We start from the raw sequence: 23,946 nt of genomic DNA, 5'->3' as shown, positions 1-23,946 counted from the left end.
TTAACAGCCAATGTTTTATTAGAGACTCGACTCATTCAAACCTTACACCCCAATGTTTTATTACAGACTAGATCTAGACTCATTCAAATATTACACCCCAATGTTTTATTAAAGACTCGACTCATTCAAACATTACACCCCAATGTTTTATTAGAGACTCGACTCATTCAAACATTAACAGCCAATGTTTTATTACAGACTCGACTCATTTAATTATTACAACCAATGAATCGTGAAGTCCGGCGTTAGTCGAACCGGCGCAAACAGGTATTTGTTGACACTTGTGTGCCCACACGGGATAAACCTCCCCTGGGTCAGAATTCTTGGTGAGGCCTGAAATAGGTCACGTGACTGTCAACACAATCGTAGGTGTATCTGGGTCGGGTTAAAAGGTCAGCAGCATCCGAGTTTGGTCGGTGTAAGGATTGAACCGTGTAGGTCTTGATTCGTCGAGTTTGGTCGGTGTAAGGGTTGAACCGTGTAGGTCTTGATTCGTCGAGTTTGGTCGGTGTAAGGGTTGAACCGTGTAGGTCTTGATTCGTCGAGTTTGGTCGGTGTAAGGGTTGAACCGTGTAGGTCTTGATTCGTCGAGTTTGGTCGGTGTAAGGGTTGAACCGTGTAGGTCTTGATTCGTCGAGTTTGGTCGGTGTAAGGGTTGAACCGTGTAGGTCTTGATTCGTCGAGTTTGGTCGGTGTAAGGGTTGAACCGTGTAGGTCTTGATTCGTCGAGTTTGGTCGGTGTAAGGGTTGAACCGTGTAGGTCTTGATTCGTCGAGTTTGGTCGGTGTAAGGGTTGAACCGTGTAGGTCTTGATTCGTCGAGTTTGGTCGGTGTAAGGGTTGAACCGTGTAGGTCTTGATTCGTCGTTTTGAACTACCGTAGTGACATACAGGTTAATTACCGTCCGCTCTAATTGCACTAGTCCGCCTTAATTGCACTACTTGAAATAATTTACAGTGAAAAAAAGGTAGTTACGTTTGATAAATATATACATCAAGTCCCACGCTAAATAAAGAACCCAAGAAACAACATCACAACCCCTCAACACATAAGTATACTAGTAAAATGAAACAGCTCAATCTGCATAATCAATGAGGTGTGACCAGGCTCTTCCGATCTATTTGTGGTGGTCTATAAATATCTCACTAATAATAATGTAAAGCACCCCCCTCCCTCTACTGTAGCTCATCGGCGAGTCAGAGTGATTGCCCCCCCCCCACCCCCCCCCCCCCCATTAGTGAGTCTACTCCATTTGCATACAACATGACTTCTATGAAGATAAATCTAACTTTATTATATTACAAACGACTCGTGTTAAACCGACAAGTTACTCTGTAACTAAATGTCAAATACCTACCGGCTTGACCTTCAAGTAATTTTAAGACGGTGTGTTTGTTATTCCAACGTACGGGGCGGTGTTTATTATTCAACGTAACGGTCTTATCTCAACGGTCAAATCGCTGGACACAACTGGTCAGGGACAAGGAATAGAGGAATGTCCTCTGTGCAGTAAAAAAAGTTTTTCATAAGCATGAGTGAGAGTCGTTTATACATATTGGCCATGGGGAAAAACCAAAAGCCGAATTTGTTAAAGCAGTTTAGATAATTTTGTTACAAGTTATTGGCATTTACCTGTCCAGTATTACTAGTTGCTTACTGGTAATTAACATAATTTTAAATATGTTTCTTTTAATGTAATGAATTTCGACACGACCAAAAGCGCGATGTCTATACGCAGGCAATAGATTTATAACTAGGATTTAACAAGGTTAAATTTAACAGAAAATGAACCGAGTATGGTTGTCCTATTGATTTCAAAGGTAAATTCTTTGAGTTTGTCCGAATATAATTGTTTCTATTTTTTTTTTCTCGTTACATTTTTTTTCAAATTTGATCATTTTTAAACTTACTACACGGAATCTGAGGGCAGCTTATAAAAAGCTCTCAATATTTTTCGTGTTATCTGAATACTCACTCAGCCGCTTAATTTATTCACCCCCCCCCCTCTAATCTCTGACGATAGGCCTACACACCTGTGTCAGTGAGTTGTGTTTACATATCGTCACACCACGCAGACCTGCACACACCAGTTGAATACTTGCAGACCACGAATGTGTCCACTCTCTATTCAACAGTCCGTGGTGTGACGCCCCCCTCCGTGTGAAATATGTCATCCCTCCCTAGGTAAGCGTCCGTGTCCGTCCCAGGTCAGCCTGCCCGGGTAGTGACCAACACACCTGATCGCTGGGGTGCCGTGCTGTCTACCTGCCGTCCCCATTACCTGAGCACACCGCCACCTCCCCAGTGAGCACGCTATATAAGAGGGTAGTGGGTCAACCGACGCCTTGACAGGAATCTTTCTAAGTGTACACTATCGTGAGATGTGAGTTGGTATTTACAATTTTGATTTGGTCATATACTTGAGTTTTAACTGAGTTGGTATTTTAATTTGGTCTTCTTCATATTTAACTGAGTTGGTATTTTAATTTGGTCTTCTTCATATCTGAGTTGGTATTTTAATTTGGTCTTCTTCATATTTAACTGAGTTGGTATTTTAATTTGGTCTTCTTCATATCTGAGTTGGTATTTTAATTTGGTCTTCTTCATATTTAACTGAGTTGGTATTTTAATTTGGTCTTCTTCATACTTAACTGAGTTGGTATTTTAATTTGGTCTTCTTCATACTTAACTTAGTTGGTATTTTAATTTGGTCTTCTTCATATTTAACTGAGTTGGTATTTTAATTTGATCTTCTTTATACTTGAGTTTTAACTGCATTATTTAGGTTTGGTCATCTTTATATTTGAGTTTTAATAATGGATAAAGTCATTTTGCTAATCTTTATATTTCGATTTTATGTATTTTATTTGTCATCTTTTCATTTTTGTCTAATTTGAATTGATTGTTTGGTATTACCTTGGCTAATGGAAACAGCATTTTTATAACGAAAACTCTTCTTAACAATAATTGTCTGATTCTAAAGAAGTGGTAAATCTGAATGGTTAATAATTTAATCCTGAACTTCATACTGACCAACGAGCCAGGCTACCGTTTATACATTAGCCAACGTTTAGCACCACGTTGTAGTGTTCGGTTAGTGTTACAGACGGAATAGATTTGTTGCATTTGTTCAACTTATTGAATTGCTATAACTTGTACAATATGTTTTTAATTTTAGATTTTACATTGGCTATTTTGGATAATTGTACAAAGATGCATCTCATAATTTTATTTAGCCTCTTCACATTAGCAAGTAAGTACCAAGAATTTTGTTTTAATTTTCTTACGTTAGTCGTTGGAAGGAGTGTCTTGTCAGACTTAAAAAGTAAATGTGTAGTTTCTTTTTTTTTTTAAATGTCCCTGCTGTGAATCTTAACTTTTTAGTTTCTCTTAAAATATTTTCCCAAATACAACTGCGTCAACACTCGGAAAGATTGTTTAAAAACATACGCGAAGTCACTGAGTCAGTGTTATTGTTTTCAAGCATACACTAAACCGTATGTTTCAGTTCAAATCGTATGAAGTATATTATAAAGCGTAATACTGAATTTTATATTCGAAACAAATAATATGACACAGTCTTGTATTCACCTGTTTGTGTTGAACTAGTTTGCTGTTAACTTTTTTTATGAATACTTTTATCTTTATAAAGTGGGATTGTTTATTCTCTTTTAGACATGCATAAAAGTTTATGAGATCATTAAAAAATTGGGCGGTTAAAAAACAAGTGGCTAGAAATTAGTGTGTGAATGCTTTTAGAAATCAGGGCGGAAATATAATGCATATTTCATCTGCTGAGTGCATACTATAACTGATATATTTTTGAAGCTTTGGGGGGGGGGGGGGGATAGTACACTTAATCTACCGGCAATCATTTTTTGTATAACTGTCCATCGAACTTTTGCAGGCTCAGCGTGCGATTCGAACCCAACTACAGCCAACTTAGGTAAGTGTTTATACATGTTAACAACTTAGGTGAATGTTTATACAATATACATGTTAACAACTTTGGTGCGTGTTTACACATGTTAACAACTTTGGTGAGTGTTTACACATGTCAACAACTGAGGTGAGTGTTTACACATGTTAACAACTGAGGTGAGTGTTTACACATGTTAACAACTGAGGTGAGTGTTTACACGTGTTAACAACTTTGGTGAGTGTTTACACGTGTTAACAACTGAGGTGAGTGTTTACACGTGTTAACAACTGAGGTAAGTACAGAGGCGTAGTGACCCATCACGGCACCCGGGGACAAACTTACTTCCGATTTACACCACCCCCCCCCTCAAACTTTCGATTTGCACCACCCCCCCCCCTCAATCTTTCGATTCGCACCCCCCCCCTCAAACTTTCGATTTGCACCCCCCCCCCCCACAAACTTTCGATTAGCACCCCATTCAAACTTTCAAATTTGTTTTTCCAACCCATTTTGGCGCCCCCCTAAGGTCGGCGCCCGGGGACATATGTCCCGCCCCCCACCCCCTCGCTACGCCTCTGGGTGAGTGTTTACACATGTTAACAACTTATTCTATTAGAATAAAATAATCTCACTGTACTTAACCAATGAGGAGTGACCTGACTTTTTCGAACCATTGCTGTTGGTACTTAAACATGGTAACCAGTGTTTCTTCTAGACTTTTTTCTTCGTGGGAGGGGGGTCAACATTTTCCTGGGGGAGGGGGGCGGACACTAGTACAAGTATGCTTTCTATATAAATAAAAATTCCATTTTGTTCGGGGGTGGGGGGCTGTAGACTTTCTTCCGAAGAGATGCCTGGAAGAAACTCTAGTAACTAGCACCCAAGTCGAAGGTTTCTCCTAAGATTGGAGAAAGACACGATGTCAAACAATTAGTGGTTCGATTTCTGTAACATACTTCAACAGAAGACTCAATGTTGTTTAACACTACTGGTCTAAAACTTCCCTTCTGAACCTGATGGTAATAATAGGACAGTTCACAGGTATGGTTTAGGTTACCTGGGCATGTGCTGGGATAGTGTGGCAAGGTCTGTGCCAGGCAGTTGTATATTGTGTGTGCTGGGTATCCTTAAGAGCTGAGTTAACTCGGGGACGTCCTTAGCACAACCTGAATCCAAAAACAAAACTATCAGTGGTGCCAAAGTCTTAACTAGTTTATTTGGTAATGTATTTTTACTATTTTATGTGCATATATATATATATATACATATAAAGAGGTCCTAGCATGTATTTTTTTTCTCTCCCCAGGGTTACCCATAACCCCACCCACCGTCCAAGTCGATGGCATCCCGATTAAAAACCGAGGAACGTTCGTCATCAAATCCACATCGACCCAGTCTGTCGTGGAGTGTCTGGTTTCTGGGAGGATCACTACAGACTTCAGGATCAACCTGCAGTGTGGTGCCTTGTTCAACAAGACCATAGATGGACCAAACGCAGCCTTCTACCTGTCCTTCAACAGGACCTGGTCTGGCACCACCTGCGTCTGCTCACCTAGTCACGTGAGCGGGTGCTACACGGAAAAAAGCAGCTTCCAGCTCAGTGCTAAATGTAAGTACAAATACTCGGTGCTAAATGTGAATTCAGCTCATTCTAGCTCTGTGCCTTCTATCTGTATGGTACTATGAATGTACCTTCTCTCTGTATGGTACTATGAATGTACCTACTATCTGTATGGTACTATGAATGTACCTACTATCTGTATGGTACTATGAATGTACCTACTATCTGTATGGTACTATGAATGCACCTACTATCTGTATGGTACTATGAATGTACCTTCTCTCTGTATGGTACTATGAATGTACCTACTATCTGTATGGTACTATGAATGTACCTACTATCTGTATGGTACTATGAATGTACCTTCTCTCTGTATGGTACTATGAATGTACCTACTATCAGTATGGTACTATGAATGTACCTATTATGTGTATGGTACTATGCATGTGTATGGTGCTTTGAATGTGTATGGTACTTTGCATGTGTATGGTACTGTGCGTGTGTATGGTACTGTGTGTGTATATGTACTGTGCATGTGTATGTACTATGCATGTGTATGTACAATGCATGTGTATGGTACCTTGAATGTGTATGGTACTTTGCATGTGTATGGTACTATGCATGTGTATGGTACTATGCATGTGTATGGTACTATGCATGTGTATGTACAATGCATGTGTATGGTACTGTGCGTGTGTATGTACAATGCATGTGTATGGTACTGTGCGTGTGTATGGTACTGTGCGTGTGTATGGTACTGTGCGTGTGTATGGTACTGTGCGTGTGTATGGTACTGTGCGTGTGTATGGTACTGTGCGTGTGTATGTACTATGCATGTGCAGGGTACTATGCATGTGCAGGGTACTGTTCATGCACCTTGTATTTGATTCAATACTTGTGTTACTTCCTTCTATCTACAGCTCAGACACTCATCAGAAAATTTACAGCCAACGGGAACAGTGATAGCTACCTGGAGGTGCCTGTTGGTCAAAATGTAACACTTGATTGTGAGGTGGATGGCCAGGCTGGAGCTGACATGAACATTTCAGGTATTGCTGACGTCAGTCAGGTGTCTGAGGTGGCAGTGGTGGGCGTCTGAACTTTTTACTGAAACTCTAAGTTGCTACCAGAAAAAACTTGTAATCTCATCCTTTTCTAAATGTAGGCACGCCTGCAGCCTTTAAAAAAGTGGTCAGTCAAGGACCAGTACAAGAGCTGAACCAGACCTTCATCGCCAGCCTGGATAAGTCCGGCACCTACACCTGTTCTGCTATCAGCAAGGTCCAGACCTTTGATCCTACTCTCAACAGGGCGGAGAGCTCCGTTTCAGTTGATGTGAAGACAATCGACATCAGGATATATTCTGGTAAGATTTCCAAAAAAATAAACTGGCTTCTGTTTTAAGAAATCTTTTAAAAGTGTAAATAATTTTTCTCCTGGCGACATTTTCTATTTCAGCACTAAAATTGTCTTTATTTTCAAACTTAAGAGATTATATTGTGCATGCTATTTAAATCAGATAAACACTTCTGTGACATCTTTAAAGCTGTTTAGCTCAGGTTAGATACATACACAAACTAGCAGTATTTTCTAATTTTAACATTAATAAATATCATACCCAGTTTCTAAAAAAAAATTATTTAAACAGCCTTTGTCAAAACAGATCTAGTTTTCATCTATTTAAAAATATTCTTTTAAGTTAAGTAGTAGTGGATGTAGAATATGAATTCAATTTAACAGTAATTAAATACCAAATCAGTTTTGGGCAGTATATCTGGATTAATCTAGATTCCCAAAGTAAAAACCACAAAGAACATTCCTTTATCTCTTGAAATATAAGTGCAAGAAATCTTGTCCCTGTAAGGTGCTCAGAAATGACACATAAGGTTAAAAAATGTCTATGCTGAAGGTTTGCATCATCTGTGATCAGGGGCGTAGCGAGGGGGGGTGGGGGGTGCGGACCGCACCAGGTGACACCATTTAGGGGGGTGACACCAAGGTAAAAAATAGCAAAATATATAGAGAAAAACTTGAGGGGGGGATGCAAAACGAAAGTTTGAGGGGGGGTGCAAATCGAAAACTTGAAAGTTTGTCCCCAGGAAGGGTCGCTACGCCTCTGGGGGGTGACACCATTAAGTGCCGCACTGGGTGACACCCGACCTCGCTACGCCACTGTCTGTGATTGCACAGAGTGAGCAGTGGAACATTTTCTTCAGCAGGCAAGCTAATCAGGACTGAGTTCACTGCCAACAACCAGAGTGAGAACGTGGTGGTCAAGCCTGGCACAGTGGTCGAGTTTGTCTGCAGGAGCAGCAAGATGCCTCTCGCCATCAAGGACCATCACAATGGTAAATAGACTGACTGATCACTGCATTAGTAAATAGACTGACCACTGTATTGGTAAATAGATTGACTGATCACAGCATTAGTAAATAGACTGACCACAGCATTAGTAAATAGATTGACTGATCACTGCATTGGAAAATAGATTGACTGATCACTGCATTAGCAAATAGATTGACTGATCACTGCATTAGCAAATAGATTGACTGATCACTGCATTAGCAAATAGATTGACTGATCACTGCATTAGCAAATAGATTGACTGATCACTGCATTAGTAAATAGATTGACTGATCACTGCATTAGTAAATAGATTGACTGATCACTGCATTAGAAAATAGATTGACTGATCACTGCATTAGTAAATAGATTGACTGATCACTGCATTAGCAAATAGATTTACTGATTACTGCATTAGTAAATAGATTGACTGATCACTGCATTAGTAAATAGATTGACTGATCACTGCATTAGTAAATAGATTGACTGATCACTGCATTAGAAAATAGATTTACTGATTACTGCATTAGTAAATAGATTGACTGATCACTGCATTAGCAAATAGATTGACTGATCACTGCATTAGCAAATAGATTGACTGATCACTGCATTAGAAAATAGATTGACTGACCACTGCATTAGTAAATAGATTGACTGATCACTGCATTAGTAAATAGATTGACTGATCACTGCATTAGAAAATAGATTGACTGATCACTGCATTAGAAAATAGATTGACTGGCCACTATATTAGTAAATACATTGAGTGGCAACTGTATTTAATAAATATATTGCCCTACCACTGTATTTATATATTGAATGACCACTGTATTTATATATTGAATGACCACTGTATTTATATATTGAATGACCACTGTATTTATATATTGAATGACCACTGTATTTATATATTGAATGACCACTGTATTTATATATTGACAAACCACCAAGGAAAATCATTTTTTAACAAGCCAATGTTATTCTTCTAGTGTTGAGGTCAAAATAAGATTGTCAATAGTTTATTGAATTGTTTCATGAGGGACTTCATAACCTGATTCATATTCCCTGTAAGTTGAATTGTTTCTCTTGTCCATCATGTAGGAAAATTCATGTTTTTCTTTTTTCCACCCTACAGGGAGAATCATGTCTGAGAGTACTGCAGCCAATGCCATGTTTAAAAAGATTTCTGTGTCTGAGATGGCAAACTGCACCACAGCTGGCAAATATGATTGTACAGCAGGCGATGAAACAAAATCTCTGTATTTGATTGTAGCCTGTAAGTTTTGTTTGCCATTATCACATCAATCAACTATAACTTTACTAAGTCTATTTTGTAAGTAAGGTAGATCACATGTGTTATAGCTTGTTTAAATTTGACTCAATAATTGTTCAAATTTAACTGGCTCTTTGTCCGACATTGACTGGGTCTTTATTATTGTCGGACATTGACTGGATCTTTATTGTCAAACATTGACTGGGTCTTTATTGTAAACATTGACTGGATCTTTATTGTCAAACATTGACTGGATCTTTATTGTCCAACATTGACTGGGTCTATGTCCAACATTGACTGGGTCTATGTCCAACATTGACTGTGTCTTTATTATTGTCCAACATTGACTGTGTCTTTTTTGTCCAGTATTGACTGTGTCTTTATTATTGTCCAACATTGACTGGGTCTTTATTGTCCAACATTGACTGGGTCTTTATTGTCCAACATTGACTGGGTCTTTATTGTCCAACATTGACTGGGTCTTTATTGTCCAACATTGACAGGGTCTTTATTGTCCAACATTGACTGGGTCTTTATTGTCCAACATTGACTGGGTCTTTATTGTCCAACATTGACTGGGTCTTTATTGTCCAACATTGACTGGGTCTTTATTGTCCAACATTGACTGGGTCTTTATTGTCCAACATTGACTGGGTCTTTATTGTCCAACATTGACTGGGTCTTTATTGTCCAATTTTCACTTTTCAGGTGGACAAACTGGTTTACACAATGGTGTGGAGAGAAATTACCTTAATCTCAAGGTCATGATGCTGGCTGCTGTATTTCTGGGTTATGTCAGATTCTTCTAGAGCTGATCCCTTGACCTGGATCCCAATGTTGTAAACTGTTGTTACAATGATATGCATTTAAAAAAATGTGTTTTAAAATTAATTTTTGCAGAATATATTTTATAGATTGCATAATCAAACTTTTAATGAGAATATTTTTATTGATTTTTTAATGCTTGTAAATAATTGTTGTAAATATCGCAGTGTTGCGTTCATATCTAATTCTCAAAACTCTGTTAATATTTGATTGTAAAGTCGAACAATATATAGTGCAGCATTGTGTATAATATAACATGTTTTCATTCATTTTAAAAATTTTCTTTTAATCATTGCAGAATTTTTTTCTTTGTAACATTTTTCATAACCAAATACACATTGTTTCTTACTGTTGCCTTGGTTTTAACCCCCAATTTTATAACATTTTATCATGAACGTCATGCTGAATAAATTTGTTATAGAAATTTTTTGTTTCTTATTGACTTGAAAGAATGGGACGTGGTCAACATTATGTTGTATGTAGTTCAAGCAACAGATGTAATGTAACTGAAGTTGTAACAAGATGATTGTACACAAAATAGATTGTTTACAGTACCCACCACACTAGTTTGAATCCTTGACGTGAGTTGGTAGGACGTCCTTGAGTCTACCCAGCTCTTATAAGTACCTGCCTCATGTTAGGTAACATTTAGGCAGCTTGCCACAATATTCAAAACATTGTAACTGTATATGCCTAGGTCATTGAAACTGATGAACTCTACTTCAGCTGCTCTACTCAGGGAAGCTAAATGTGCAGTGCTGGTAATAAAATCAAGGAGACAAAAAATGTGGAATAAGATTTAAAAGTTGTGTGTGGTGAATTAATGTATACTATGGATAAGTTTCGATGCACAAACAAAAACTCATTAAAACATTCCGCTTTGACACTTATGTTAAAATAACTTACTTTAAATACCCATAACTCTGTACATTGTAACTAATATATGGGTTGTCTATCTTACATTTACAAGTTGAAGTGAGTTCTGTGAGAATCTATCAAAATAAATGTATCCTATGTTTCCTTTATTCAGTGGCTGCGCCTACCCCTCCCCCTCCCTATCAACCCTTCCCCCCCCCCCCCACAATCAACACGCACAATGCAAGTGGCAATTTACCCATACATTTTTTAACCACCGAGAACCAGCCCCGACATTTGCAATCAAGTGATTATGGAGCCGTAGCCTACAGATAAACCATTGGTGTGTACAGCTCCAGCAATCAGTGTTTCTTCCAGGCATGTCTTCAAAGAAAGTCTACCAGCCCACCCACCCCCCCCCCCCCAACGAAATTGAATTTACATAGAATAAATACCCCCCCCCCCCCCCCCCCGAAAATATCGGGTGCCTCCACGGAGAAAAATGTCTGGAAGAAACCCTGCCAGCAATGAGCTCCATGTCGTTTGGTGTGTTGTGTTGTGTGTTGTTTTCTTCGTCTTTGAATCAACTCGTATTTGTGTTCGCACCTCAAGGCTGAACTTGTAACCTAAGACTTTTTTTTATTTTTAGACTTTTGAAAACAAGATTTATACATCGCTATTTGTTGAATAAAGTTAGATTTTTAATTCCTATTGAGTCGTGACTACCATGTAAACAATAAACTGTTTGTTTGTCTCTTGTGCCCCGCTGTAGCCACCATTGTGCTCTTTGAATTAGGTGGTTTTTTTTTTTTACTCGGCAGAGATTTGTAGTGTCGATTTGGGAATTCCCGATACCAACAACTGAATGGGAAATTCCTGACACATATAACATATTCAAATTGAATGAAAATAGTGCACAGAGCATTTTATGACTAATGTATGCCATTTGACCTATCATAAACCAATCTGACAAAATAACATTTCCTCGAGACCCCACTCTTACAACCCCCCTGCCCCTATACACAAACACATAATGTGCACTATAGTGTTAAAGGTGATTTTGGTACTATTCCGTTGGATTGGTACCAGCTGTTTATTTGAAAGTTCATCATAATATTAAATCCTAATATATAAATCCCCACGTTCGCACATCTCTCTCTCTCTCTCTTTCTCTGTCCGCAAAAAATTTTCGCCGGACATCACGTCAGAATCGGCAGCGATATATCGAGAACTTTTTACGGACTTTTGTTGAAAAAAATATGTTAGATGTTTTAAATGTATAACCACAAAATTATTTAAAGAAGAAAAATAAAAAATAAAGGCGTATTCGAATATAGAGAAACAGTATTATTTATGCAACCGGAAAAGCATTAATATATGTGAAAAAGAACGCATAAAACTGTGACGTCACTATTGCTTATACATTAACTAATGACGTCATCTGCCGTGTTTAGAATGAAAAGAAATGAACTATTTCATTCAAATTTGATTTAGATCTACGTACACTATGAAATGTATACAATACAATTTTTCCGGCCTAAACTCATAAAATTTATTTTATGTATTTGGATTCTAGATCTAGAGATTCTAGATCTAGACTAAATCTAAATCTAAATCTACGCAATAACTAGATCTAGACGTAGACGCTAAGATCTAGATTTAGACTCTAACTTCTCTAAAATCAATTCCAAAAATAAATTTCTATATTAGGACTAAACTATTTCAAGACTTATTTATTTTATACAAAATCTTTGTTATGAACTGGCTAATTTAGGATAAAAAATTAATTTGAAAGAATAGGCATATTCGCGTAAGTTAAGATTTTAAAATACGTGTTTCATTCTCCGTATTTTATAAGGTGCCTAAATAGCGGAGATGTTAGTGTACATTAAACCACGCAGGTGGTGCCGGTTCGAGACACAGCAAGTCAGCTTGGTTAATGTATTCTTTTTTTATTTTATTATGCTCGGGCTAAACTTAAAAAAAAATTCTTTTAGGAATCTAGCTCTAGATCTAGATTGTCGGGTGTCCGATAGGGCACTTCCCGGCGCCGCAGGCGCTTCAAATTTGGCATGATCTTGCCTTGGTGCGACAGAACACGGGGGCCGGTTGGCCGAAAAGTCTACGATGTGGGGGTCAAAACTGACCTCGACTGACCGGTACCTTATATGAGCTATAAATCGAAAAAAAATGTCCTCGGAGGAACCTCTTCATAACTCTTGAGGTCGTAGACCGACCTTCGGGCGAATTAATTAAGCATTCAAATTCTCAATGTTTTCGAAAGCCTAAGCGAAGCTGGGCAGCATGCCTAGTATAAATATAAACGTGTTCGGGTTTGGTTATATTGTAAGGCATTTTTACCAGCTCAGGCAAAATTAACACCTACCCTAACAACCAAGATGACCAACACCTACCCTAACAACAAGATGACCAACACCCACCCTAACAACCAAAATGACCAACACCTACCCTAACAACCAAGATGGCCAACACCTACCCTAACAACCAAGATGACCAACACCTACCCTAACAACCAAAATGACCAACACCTACCCTAACAACAAGATGACCAACACCTACCCTAACAACCAAGATGGCCAACACCTACCCTAACAACCAAGATGACCAACACCTACCCTAACAACCAAGATGACCAACACCTACCCTAACAACCAAGATGACCAACACCTACCCTAACAACCAAGATGACCAACACCTACCCTAACAATCAAGATGACCAACACCTATCCTAACAACCAAAATGACCAACACCTACCCTAACAACAAGATGACCAACACCTACCCTAACAACCAAGATGACCAACACCTACCCTAACAAACAAAATGACCAACACCTACCCTAACAACCAAGATGGCCAACACCTACCCTAACAACCAAGATGACCAACACCTACCCTAACAACCAAGATGACCAACACCTACCCTAACAACCAAAATGACCAACACCTACCCTAACAACAAGATGACCAACACCTACCCTAACAACCAAGATGGCCAACACCTACCCTAACAACCAAGATGACCAACACCTACCCTAACTACCAAGATGACCAACACCTACCCTAACAACCAAGATGACCAACACCTACCCTAACAACCAAGATGACCAACACCTACCCTAACAACCAAGATGACCAACACCTATCCTAACAACCAAAATGACCAACACCTACCCTAACAACAAGATGACCAACACCTACCTTAACAACCAAGATGACCAACACCTACCCTAACAAACAAAATGACCAACACCTACCCTAACAACCAAGATGGCCAACACCTACCCTAACAACCAAGATGACCAACACCTACCCTAACAACCAAGATGACCAATACCTAAACAACCAAGATGACCAACACCTACCCTAACAACCAAGATGACCAACACCTACCCTAACAACCAAGATGACCAACACCTACCCTAACAACCAAGATGACCAACACCTACCCTAACAACCAAGATGACCAACACCTACCCTAACAACCAAGATGACCAACACCTACCCTAACACCAAGTTGACCAACACCTACCCTAACAACCAAGATGACCAACACCTACCCTAACAAACATAGTCTCATACCCCTCCACGTCAACCAAGACTAACAACGAAAACACTACTAACACTCCTTAAATTAATGCTATCAGTATTTTACCATCTAAAATCTTATTGTATTAACAAGTATTTCCCCTAATTAAGAGTTGAACTTTAATTTTTAACACCCGCGGTATTGAAATTTCACAATCACCCAATCCTCCCTTTTTCCTCCCTCAATCTCCTAACACCCCCCCCCCCCCCCCCCCATCCCCCCCAAAAAAAATATCCACTCGACTAACCGTCAAAACTATTTCTCCTAAACAGGAAGAAAATTTCGTTCTCAGTAATGTTTTTACAGCAAGAAATACATTTCTCGTATTGCAACAGATAATTTTTTTCTCTCTATACGCATGTTAGTTTGAAAACTCCTGTTCAATAAATGGTAGAGATGTGTATAGCTGAAGTTCCATTGAAGGATGTTTGAAATTCGACAATCTGCCTCTGGTCGTGGTTCAATACGGTCATCTCTCCTCTGATTATATCAAACGCTGTCAACGTTTTTGTTGGCTATCTACTACTCAGTATTATTGATTTGATTATAGAACATCATCAGCATGAAGTTTTCAATAATGGGTTGTATCCTTCTATGTGTCGCTTTAAAAACAGGTAGGATTTTTTTTTTTAAATATAAGCATCTTGTGTTATTTGATCAGAACAATAAAGATAGCACGTCGTTTATTTTAGAAAAGATGAGAAACTGATTAGTTTATTACAAAAATAGTTAATGTTGTTGTAGGTTGAAATGTATGATTTCGTTAGGTAGTAAACAAAATATTCTTAAAAAAACTGTAGGATAAACTACACCCCGCAATGTTGCAGGGTGTAAAAATATAAAGTTTGTGGATTTGTATTTTATTTCCTCGGCGTCGTGGGCTTTTATATATATACTAGGCATGCTGCCCAGCTTCGCTTAGGCTTTCGAAAACATTGAGAATTTTAATGCTTAATTAATTCGCCCGAGGGTCGGTCTACGACCTCAAGAGTTATGAAGAGGTTCCTCCGTGGACATTTTTTTTCGATTTATAGCTCATATAAGGTACCGGTCAGTCGAGGTCAGTTTTGACCCCTTCATCGTAGACTTTTCGGCCAACCGGCTCCCGTGTTCTGTCGCCCCAAGGCAAGATCCTGCCAAATTTGAAGCGCCTGCGGCGCCGGGAAGTGCCTTATCGGACACCCGACAATCTAGATCTAGATCTAGAATCCTAATTGCATTTTTTTTAAAGTTTAGTCAGAGCAAAATTAAAAAAAAATACATTAACCAAGTTGACTTGGTGGGTCATGAACCCGCACCACCTGCGTGGTTTATAGTACACTAACATATCCGCTATTTAGGCACCTTATAAAATACAGAGAATGAAAGACGTATTTTAAAATCTTAACTTACGCGAATATGCCTATTCTTTCAAATTAATTTTTTTATCCCAAATTAGCCAGTTCCAAACAAAGATTTTGTATAAATAAATGTTATGAGTTTAGGCCGGAAAAATTGTATTGTATACATTTCATAGTGTACGTAGATCTAAATCAAATTTGAATGAAATAGTTCATTTCTTTTTTTTTCTAAACACGGCAGATGACGTCATTAGTAAGCAATAGTGTCGTCACAGTTTTATGCGTTCTTTTACACATCTATTAATGCTTTTCCGGTTGCATAAATAATACTGTTTCTCTACATTGGAATACGCCTTTATTTTATATTTTTCTTCTTTAAATAAAATTGTGGTTATACATTTAAAACATCTAACATATTATTTTCAACAAAAGTCCGTATAAAGTTCTCCATATATCGCTGCCGTTTCTGACGTGATGTCCGGCGAAAATTTTTTGCGGACAGAGAAAGAGAGAGAGAGAGAGAGAAGAGCGCACATGGCCTTTTATAAATTAGGATATATATATATGTGTGTGTGTGTTTGTGTGTGTGCGCGCTTGTGAATATACATACCGCTTATTAGTGTACAAACCACGCCTTCAACAGCTTACATAACCATTACTTTGGATACTACAGGTGACATTACAGGTAACACTGACGTCAGTCCTAGCACTCCAAGCACCAACTCGACAGAGAACAGCACTGTCAGCTCTACTGTAAATGATTACAGTGCTGTCAACTATACTGTAAATGATAACAGTACTGTCAACTCTACTGTAAATGATAACATCACTGACAGCTCTACTGTAAATTATAACAGTACAGACAGCTCTAATATAAACGACACCAGTTCTACAAGCTCCATTGCAAATGTCAATGACACAACAACCACAGATGAATCGACAAATGTTGCACCTACTGATGAATACAACATCACTGAGTATACCACAGTAACCACATATGACACGACAAATGATCCCTCTTGCTACATACAGAACAGCACTGTGCCAACTGGAATAACTCTCTGGTTTCCTGAGATTGAAGACCTCAATGGCACTCTCGTAGCTAGTTTTAATTGCACAGGTAAGCATGGAGGCATTACAAGAACGACCGTAAGATTCCATAAAAAAACTACATGTAAACTTATGAACTAAAACGTGACGTGTTTTTTTTTTCAACAAAATGTATGGCTTTTGATATTTCAATGGAACCATATAACAGAAAACATTTGTTGTAATGCTATAGTACAATCTAAATGTAAGTCTTGGGATATTTTAGTAGAATAATTGAAATGTTAGTCTTGGGGTATTTCAATAGAACAATCTAAATGTTAATCTTGGGGTATTTCAATAGAACTATCTAAATGTTAGTCTTGTGGTATTTCAATAGAACCATCTAAATGTTAGTCTTGTGGTATTTCAATAGAACCATCTAAATGTTAGTCTTGTGGTATTTCAATAGAACCATCTAAATGTTAATCTTGGGGTATTTCAATAGAACCATCTAAATGTTAGTCTTGTGGTATTTCAATAGAACCATCTAAATGTTAGTCTTGTGGTTGGTATTTCAATAGAACCATCTAAATGTTAATCTTGGGGTATTTCAATAGAACCATCTAAATGTTAGTCTTGTGGTATTTCAATAGAACCATCTAAATGTTAGTCTTGTGGTTGGTATTTCAATAGAACCATCTAAATGTTAATCTTGGGGTATTTCAATAGAACCATCTAAATGTTAGTCTTGTGGTATTTCAATAGAACCATCTAAATGTTAATCTTGGGGTATTTCAATAGAACCATCTAAATGTTAGTCTTGTGGTATTTCAATAGAACCATCTAAATGTTAGTCTTGTGGTTGGTATTTCAATAGAACCATCTAAATGTTAATCTTGGGGTATTTCAAGATAAATTTTGAGTCGACAGATCTCTTTTGTGCTTCACATTATGAGAACAACGTAGTCCCGTGGCTCAACAATTTGGAGATAGAGGGCGTTTACTTTTTACCAGACCAAGGGACACTACTAGCGACGCCTCTACGTACATGTTAAATAAACGTTGTATAGGCTAACTATCCTTAAAGCCTTACACCACTGCACTTACACAGAAAGTGTATGCCAATTGTTATTTCATATACGATAACCCACACTATAGATTAAACTTTAACTACCGTATCGAAAGATATGCACAGAAACACACAACGCAACAAATCAACTAGTATCAAAATATAACAGTACATTTTCTTATCTAAACCATATGTATATGTCATTGTAATCTTTATTACAGAAGGGGGCTGTATCGTTAAGAAAAACTTGAGCCTCAACTCAACATTCGTAGCGGTTAAAAAACAGCCGTGGTCAACGAATACGCCTTGTAAGTTTCCTTTTTTTTTTTTTTTTTGACAAATAAAGTTAGTAGAGTGCAATGGGGGAGATGAGGGGGCGCTTAGCCCAGGTAGTACGGAACTAACCCTAACCCTAACCCAGGTAGTACAGAAGATATTTATAACAGGGAAAACACGTTGGAGAACCCGACAAGGATATTATATAAATTATAACCTTACTGGCACACTTCTTTGTAGAACTGACTATGGTCAAAGCCCAACTTGCGGCAAATACGCGTTGATTTCAGAATTTTATCGTAACATAATAAACTACTAGCGCACCCGTCGCTCTTCGCTGCGGTCTCAGAAAGGCTAACGCATGGTTTTAAGTGGTTCTCGGTTTACGTTAGGGAGCTACCGATCGTGTATTTTTAGATGGGTGACCTGGTTTTCTAAAACGAAGTAATTTAAATGTAAACAAAGCGGGCGCTATATTTGTTAGATCATATTTGTCGGGTCACGGTTTTTCTACACTACCGCCCAGACGCCCCATGGCGTGCTGTAAGACGCCCCATTGCGTGCATTAAGAAAGCCTTGAGTGTTTGTTAAACTTCCTCCGTAATAGTGGGGTATAACACCTTCGGTGACCGCCAAGGTGTTATATCGTACCCGGGAGCTCTCCTCTTTCGATGTAGTCAACGTGTATAGTATATTGTGTTATAGTATATGGCACTCAATAAAACGAACGTAGGCGCCATAGTTCTAACGGGGAGGCCGGGGTGCACCGGGTCACCCGCCTGCCGGTGCGCCGGCTGATGCGCTTGGTGCAGTTTGACCGTTGATTCAAGTAGTAGGCCTACCCCTTAACCCATGTGCAGCAAAGCCGATCAAAAGATCCAGGTGCCAAGGAAATTTGGGAACTTTACAGTCACCTATCTAACATTTCTAAACTTTTTTTCGCAGAAGAATTCCCAGACGTATTCTAATTAACTTCCCAAAGTTTCATGACAATTGGATCAAAGTGTAGTCATGCACAAAGAAAAAATACCTTACGCAGACAAACACAATTTCCATTATAATTTATATATATATATATATATATATAAATATATATATACATATATATATACATACATACATACATATATATATATATATATATATATATAAATGAAAGGATGTGTCACACAAAATGTGTGATATAAAAACAAGTCTTGTTTCTAAACATCACATTTCTGTCACAATACATTCTGGCCATCACAATAAAATCTAGCTGTCACAATACTCAAGGTATGAAATACATTCTACCTATCACAATACAATCTAGCTAATACGATATCTTCTAGCAGTCACAATAAAATCTAGCTATGTAAAATATTCTAACCATTACATTTGCAACAGAAAAAAAAATCCTTTTTGGGTCGTTTATAAATGACGTCACACTCAGAGGGGAGAGGGGGGGGGGGCATAATTTTGTGACGGTGTGTGATGAGGGGGAGGGCGAGGGGTGGGTTCAGATGATGTGATGTCACACTTTTGCATTATAAAAAAGCAATGTTAGAAAACGTATTTTAACCGTTATTTCGCGTTTTAGACAACTTTTTGTATATATTGTAAAAGAGATTGATTAAAATCCTCTTTGTTGACTGAGTTCAGACAAGATTTTGGAAAAATATCGATGTTTTAAGAAAAACTCTACTGCAATTTTGAGGGTGGTGGGGGGGGGGGGGTTGTAGGCTGAGGTGTGACGTCATTTAAGGGGGTGGGGGTCTGGCTTTTGTAACGATGTGTGACGGAGGGGAGGGGGGAAGGTAAAACACGTCCAAAAAAGCGTGATGTTATTTATGGATGACCCTTTTGGAATAAATAGAAAGTCATCAGGGGCAGTGTACAATTTCACAGAACACTATTATAGATATGTATAAGACAGCTCTAGAATTTCTTCTTTTAAATGGATAAGACCACATTTATATTATTCATGTTAATAAAGGGTTTTCCTAGAATAGAGAAAGATTTTATTTAAACTTCCCGTATTGATCACCTACCTCATGGTTTCTCGGATCGTTTCCGGTTTCACATTTGAATAAATCTACTTCCTGTCTTATTCACAAAAAGCCCCCTGATTTTTAATGCGTGTTATTTAATTTACAATGTATGTTTGTGTTTTTTTGTTTGTGTGTGTGTAAGTTTGTCTGAGAAAGATAATGTTACTCAATTTTAACCCACTTCTAATGCGCCGATTTCGATATAACTTTCCAGATAGGATGTTAGATTCCCATTTAAATTTAATTAACGTTAAACGCAATATTAAAAGGGAGATAAAAAGATTGGATAAACAAAATTAGTTAGACTTGAAATATCTTACTCATTTTAACGACCAATGCTTTAATTGAGGAAAACATGAGAGTTATATATTTTTATATTTTTCCGTGTACTCAAAAACGTGTTAATAGAAAGGTTTTTATATTTGTTATTGATAGACGTGGAAAGATTATCTATGGTATCGTATGAAAACCAAATCAAAGTTTATTTTCACCGACCAAAGTCAACAACGTTCCTGTTTATTATAGAGTGTAAAAAATTTTTTTTTAATTAATCACATGACATGATCACATGACAAATGTAGAGGATATGATTGGTCGAAAGTTTTGTAACATGACGAAACCATGAACTACTTCTCCGTTGGAGCCCACGCAAAATACCCCCCCCCCCCCCTCTAACGTTCTAGCCACGCTGTGTTTATACAATGGTGTCATGCATGAATGATTTTCCGCTCGTTGCACCAATCAACCCCTCCCCCTCGACATAAAGGTTGCGAAACAACGAATTGCTTTAAAAAAATTATTTTAATAGCAGCACAATGCTGCATTTTATTACCACACACCCTCCCCCCAGTCAAGATCCTCACCACCCACTGCTTGAATCGGCACTGTGTTTATAATTTTATAAATGAAGCAGCGCACTGAGTACCGTAGTCTGTTGCCATTTACCAGACATAGACTAGACTTAGACTACCAGATTAGACTACCAGATTAGACTCCCACTTTAGACTACATGATTAGAGTACCATATTAAACTACCAGATTAGATTACAACCATATACTACCAGATTATACTACCAGATTAGATTACCAGATTAGACTACCAGATTAGACTACCAGATTAGACTACCAGATTAGACTACCAGGTTAGACTACCACATTACACTGCCACCTTAGGCTAAACGTATCAGCAACAGTTGGGGGTGGACTAATCGGGTGAGGACCTATTAATGTCTATGTAGGAAAATTGTTAAGATTGAAGAATTGGTAGATGGAAAGTTAACGGAAACCATTAAATTTAAAACTTGAGGCACAGTCATTTAAATGTTAACATACTAGATCTACGAGTTTTAATTAAAAGTATGAATATGGCTTCGAAAAACCTTCATTCTCTTTATTTAGAATGTGACTATTGTAAAACATACAAGATGATCAATTACCGAAACAAAAAACGGAATTTCTCAACATACAAGATGACTAACTTCCGAAACAAAGAACCAAGTAACTGAACTAAAACCCTTTAAGTGGGACTACTCTTTTTCAGATGCGGGTGTACTTGGACCTAAAAATATAACGTGATTTTGAGGTCAGCGCTAAGTTAAACCCTGACCCCATTATATACTGATGGTACCTGGTCGGGGAAAGTAATCTAGTACCCGAATTAGCAACTAAAAATATATTTAAATTAAGCACCTGTGTATATAAATACAAACACACATGCACACACACACACACACACACACACATATATATATATATATATATATATATATATATATATATATATATATATATATATATATATATATATATATATATATATATATATGTAAAATATATATGATCACCAAGAACGTAAAGTCGTAAACTTTAAGTAACCGTTTTGTTTTAACAGGCGCAGAAAACATCAAGACCATTCTAAAACAGACAGAAATTTCGGAGTTTCAAAATGGCGACACAGTTATGTTCTACTGCGCTGGCGGTACTATACGCCGGCCCTCCGGTTGGAGCTTGACTCTAAGCTCTGAGCTCAATCTGACCTGTGATGACATGGGATCATGGTGGTGTGAGCTTGAAAACTCAACTGACGTGTTGTCTCTCAACATAAGCGTCCGGTGTAAGTTAGTGAGAAAAGTATAGGCGGTAGAGTGTGGGGTAGTGTTGGGTGGGCATAGTGTGGTTCACATAGAGTGGCATATACATACTTATACATTTATATGCATATATATATATATATATATATATATATATATATATATAGTCACGCATGATGTTTTGATACACAAAACATTTAATGTGTATCCAAAGGTCCTATACAACTGACGTCAGCACTAAATGAACCAACCATCCCCGTGAGTACCTATCTCCTGTATAACATACCTGTCGTCGGTTACCCCCTACACGCCACGTTTCACTTACTGATGAGTGAGGTCACCTGCGGCACCCGCACTGACGTCACTGTCGCTGATGACGTGTACAACGTCTCGCTGCAAACAACCGGAGATCCCCGGTCAGGAAATGTTACTCTCCGTATCCCTGTTATAAAAGATGAGTATTTGACCAACTGGACACTGCTCATCAACAACAGCGTGGGCAAGCCATTGGTCAGTCGTTTCAAACTGGTCTCAGAAACAGGTAAAAGCTCGATTATTCTCGTACAAAATTATAGAGAGTTTAGAACAATATATTATTTTGTTGAGTCAAAACGTTGACATAATATCTAACGGGGGTTTTAAATGCACACGAAGACATTAGTCGAAACCTCTTGCAAACAAATGTGAATCTTAACCTCTTACCACAGAGGTACCCTGGGGGCCTAATGACCCCCCCCCCCCCTTTCACCCACCCCCGAGAGACGGCTCATTGAAACACGGTTTATCAATAACATTTTTTAAAAAGACATCGATGTTAAACTAGCGTAAATGCACATGGGGTCTACAACTAAGACTAAAACTACTAACTCCAGACTGGTTAATCTCTAACCCTTGTCAGGATTTACCCACGACGAAAAAAGAAAACAAAAACAATTTTGAATGTAATGGGTTTTTCATTTCAATATCTGCTCTTTCGCCAGGGGCAGAGCACTCCGTCAGCTGTGATGACCAACCTGACATCTCCTCCATCATCATCATCGCAGTCCCCACAGCTCTGGCCATCTTTATCGTCATCGTTCTTATCGTCGTCATCGTCGTCGTGGTGAAAAGAAAAAAACAGACCAGACGAGCCAATGAAATAAGGGCACGTCGTTTCGACATTGTGGAGCCCGAGCAGAAGTCCCGGTCACGTGACGCAGAGAGCGTGAACTTTGACCGACAGGTGTCGCTGACGTCATTCACAGGTTCCTGTCACAGTATCCCGGCAGACGACAATTTCTCACTGGATTCTCTCTCGGGGAGAAATGGACTGCACGACATTGATTCACAAGGTGATAAGCAGCTAAGTCCAGTTAACTCTGGCAAGTTTGCGTTTCATCAAAATAATCACGGTTAGCTCCCTTAGTTTAATTTTTTTTTTTTAAATACCTATTTGCTACATTTTGAGCATGCAACAACATTTGTTAACTCTGATAATTATGTTTTATCTCAGAATAACTACGGTTATTTTCCTTACATTAATAGAAAATAAGAAAATCTTTAAATAGTTTGTAGTAATTGCATAAGAGCATGTAACTAGGTCAGGTTAACTCTGGCAAGTTTTTTTTTATCCGAATAACAACAGTTAGTTCCCATATTTTTTTTTTAAATGAAGTGTTTTTTTAAAAAGAGTGTCTATGTGTCTGTCTGTGAACACGATAACTTTGAGTACCGCTGCAGTTAGGTTT

At 38.2% G+C, this 23,946-nt stretch overlaps 2 protein-coding genes across 3 annotated transcripts; both read left to right on the top strand.

Annotated features, from left to right (window-relative positions):
- The first annotated feature begins 2,288 nt into the window (after positions 1-2,288).
- Positions 2,289-10,309, top strand: LOC131948893 (uncharacterized). Of its 2 annotated transcripts, none has more exons than XM_059310611.1 (9): positions 2,289-2,383; positions 3,179-3,253; positions 3,908-3,946; positions 5,229-5,531; positions 6,404-6,532; positions 6,649-6,849; positions 7,700-7,831; positions 8,962-9,102; positions 9,808-10,309. In XM_059310611.1, the coding sequence occupies exons 2-9, from the start codon at positions 3,214-3,216 to the stop codon at positions 9,906-9,908; spliced, it is 1,086 nt and encodes a 361-aa protein (XP_059166594.1). In that variant the 5' UTR covers positions 2,289-2,383; positions 3,179-3,213; the 3' UTR covers positions 9,909-10,309. The 2 variants fall into 2 exon arrangements, with proteins under 2 accessions (XP_059166594.1, XP_059166595.1); XM_059310612.1 differs by having other exon boundaries at positions 7,703-7,831; positions 9,808-10,308.
- Positions 10,310-14,965: 4,656 nt separating this feature from the next.
- LOC131948901 (uncharacterized) lies at positions 14,966-23,615 on the top strand. The gene is made up of 6 exons (XM_059310621.1): positions 14,966-15,002; positions 16,402-16,848; positions 18,048-18,134; positions 22,021-22,242; positions 22,434-22,760; positions 23,200-23,615. The coding sequence occupies exons 1-6, from the start codon at positions 14,966-14,968 to the stop codon at positions 23,613-23,615; spliced, it is 1,536 nt and encodes a 511-aa protein (XP_059166604.1).
- Positions 23,616-23,946: the final 331 nt, after the last annotated feature.

Source organism: Physella acuta, unplaced genomic scaffold (genome assembly GCF_028476545.2).
Source record: "Physella acuta isolate Inbredline_101_S28 unplaced genomic scaffold, ASM2847654v3 ptg000664l, whole genome shotgun sequence".
NCBI lineage: Eukaryota > Metazoa > Mollusca > Gastropoda > Physidae > Physella > Physella acuta.
This window is presented reverse-complemented; position numbering and strand designations above follow the sequence as displayed.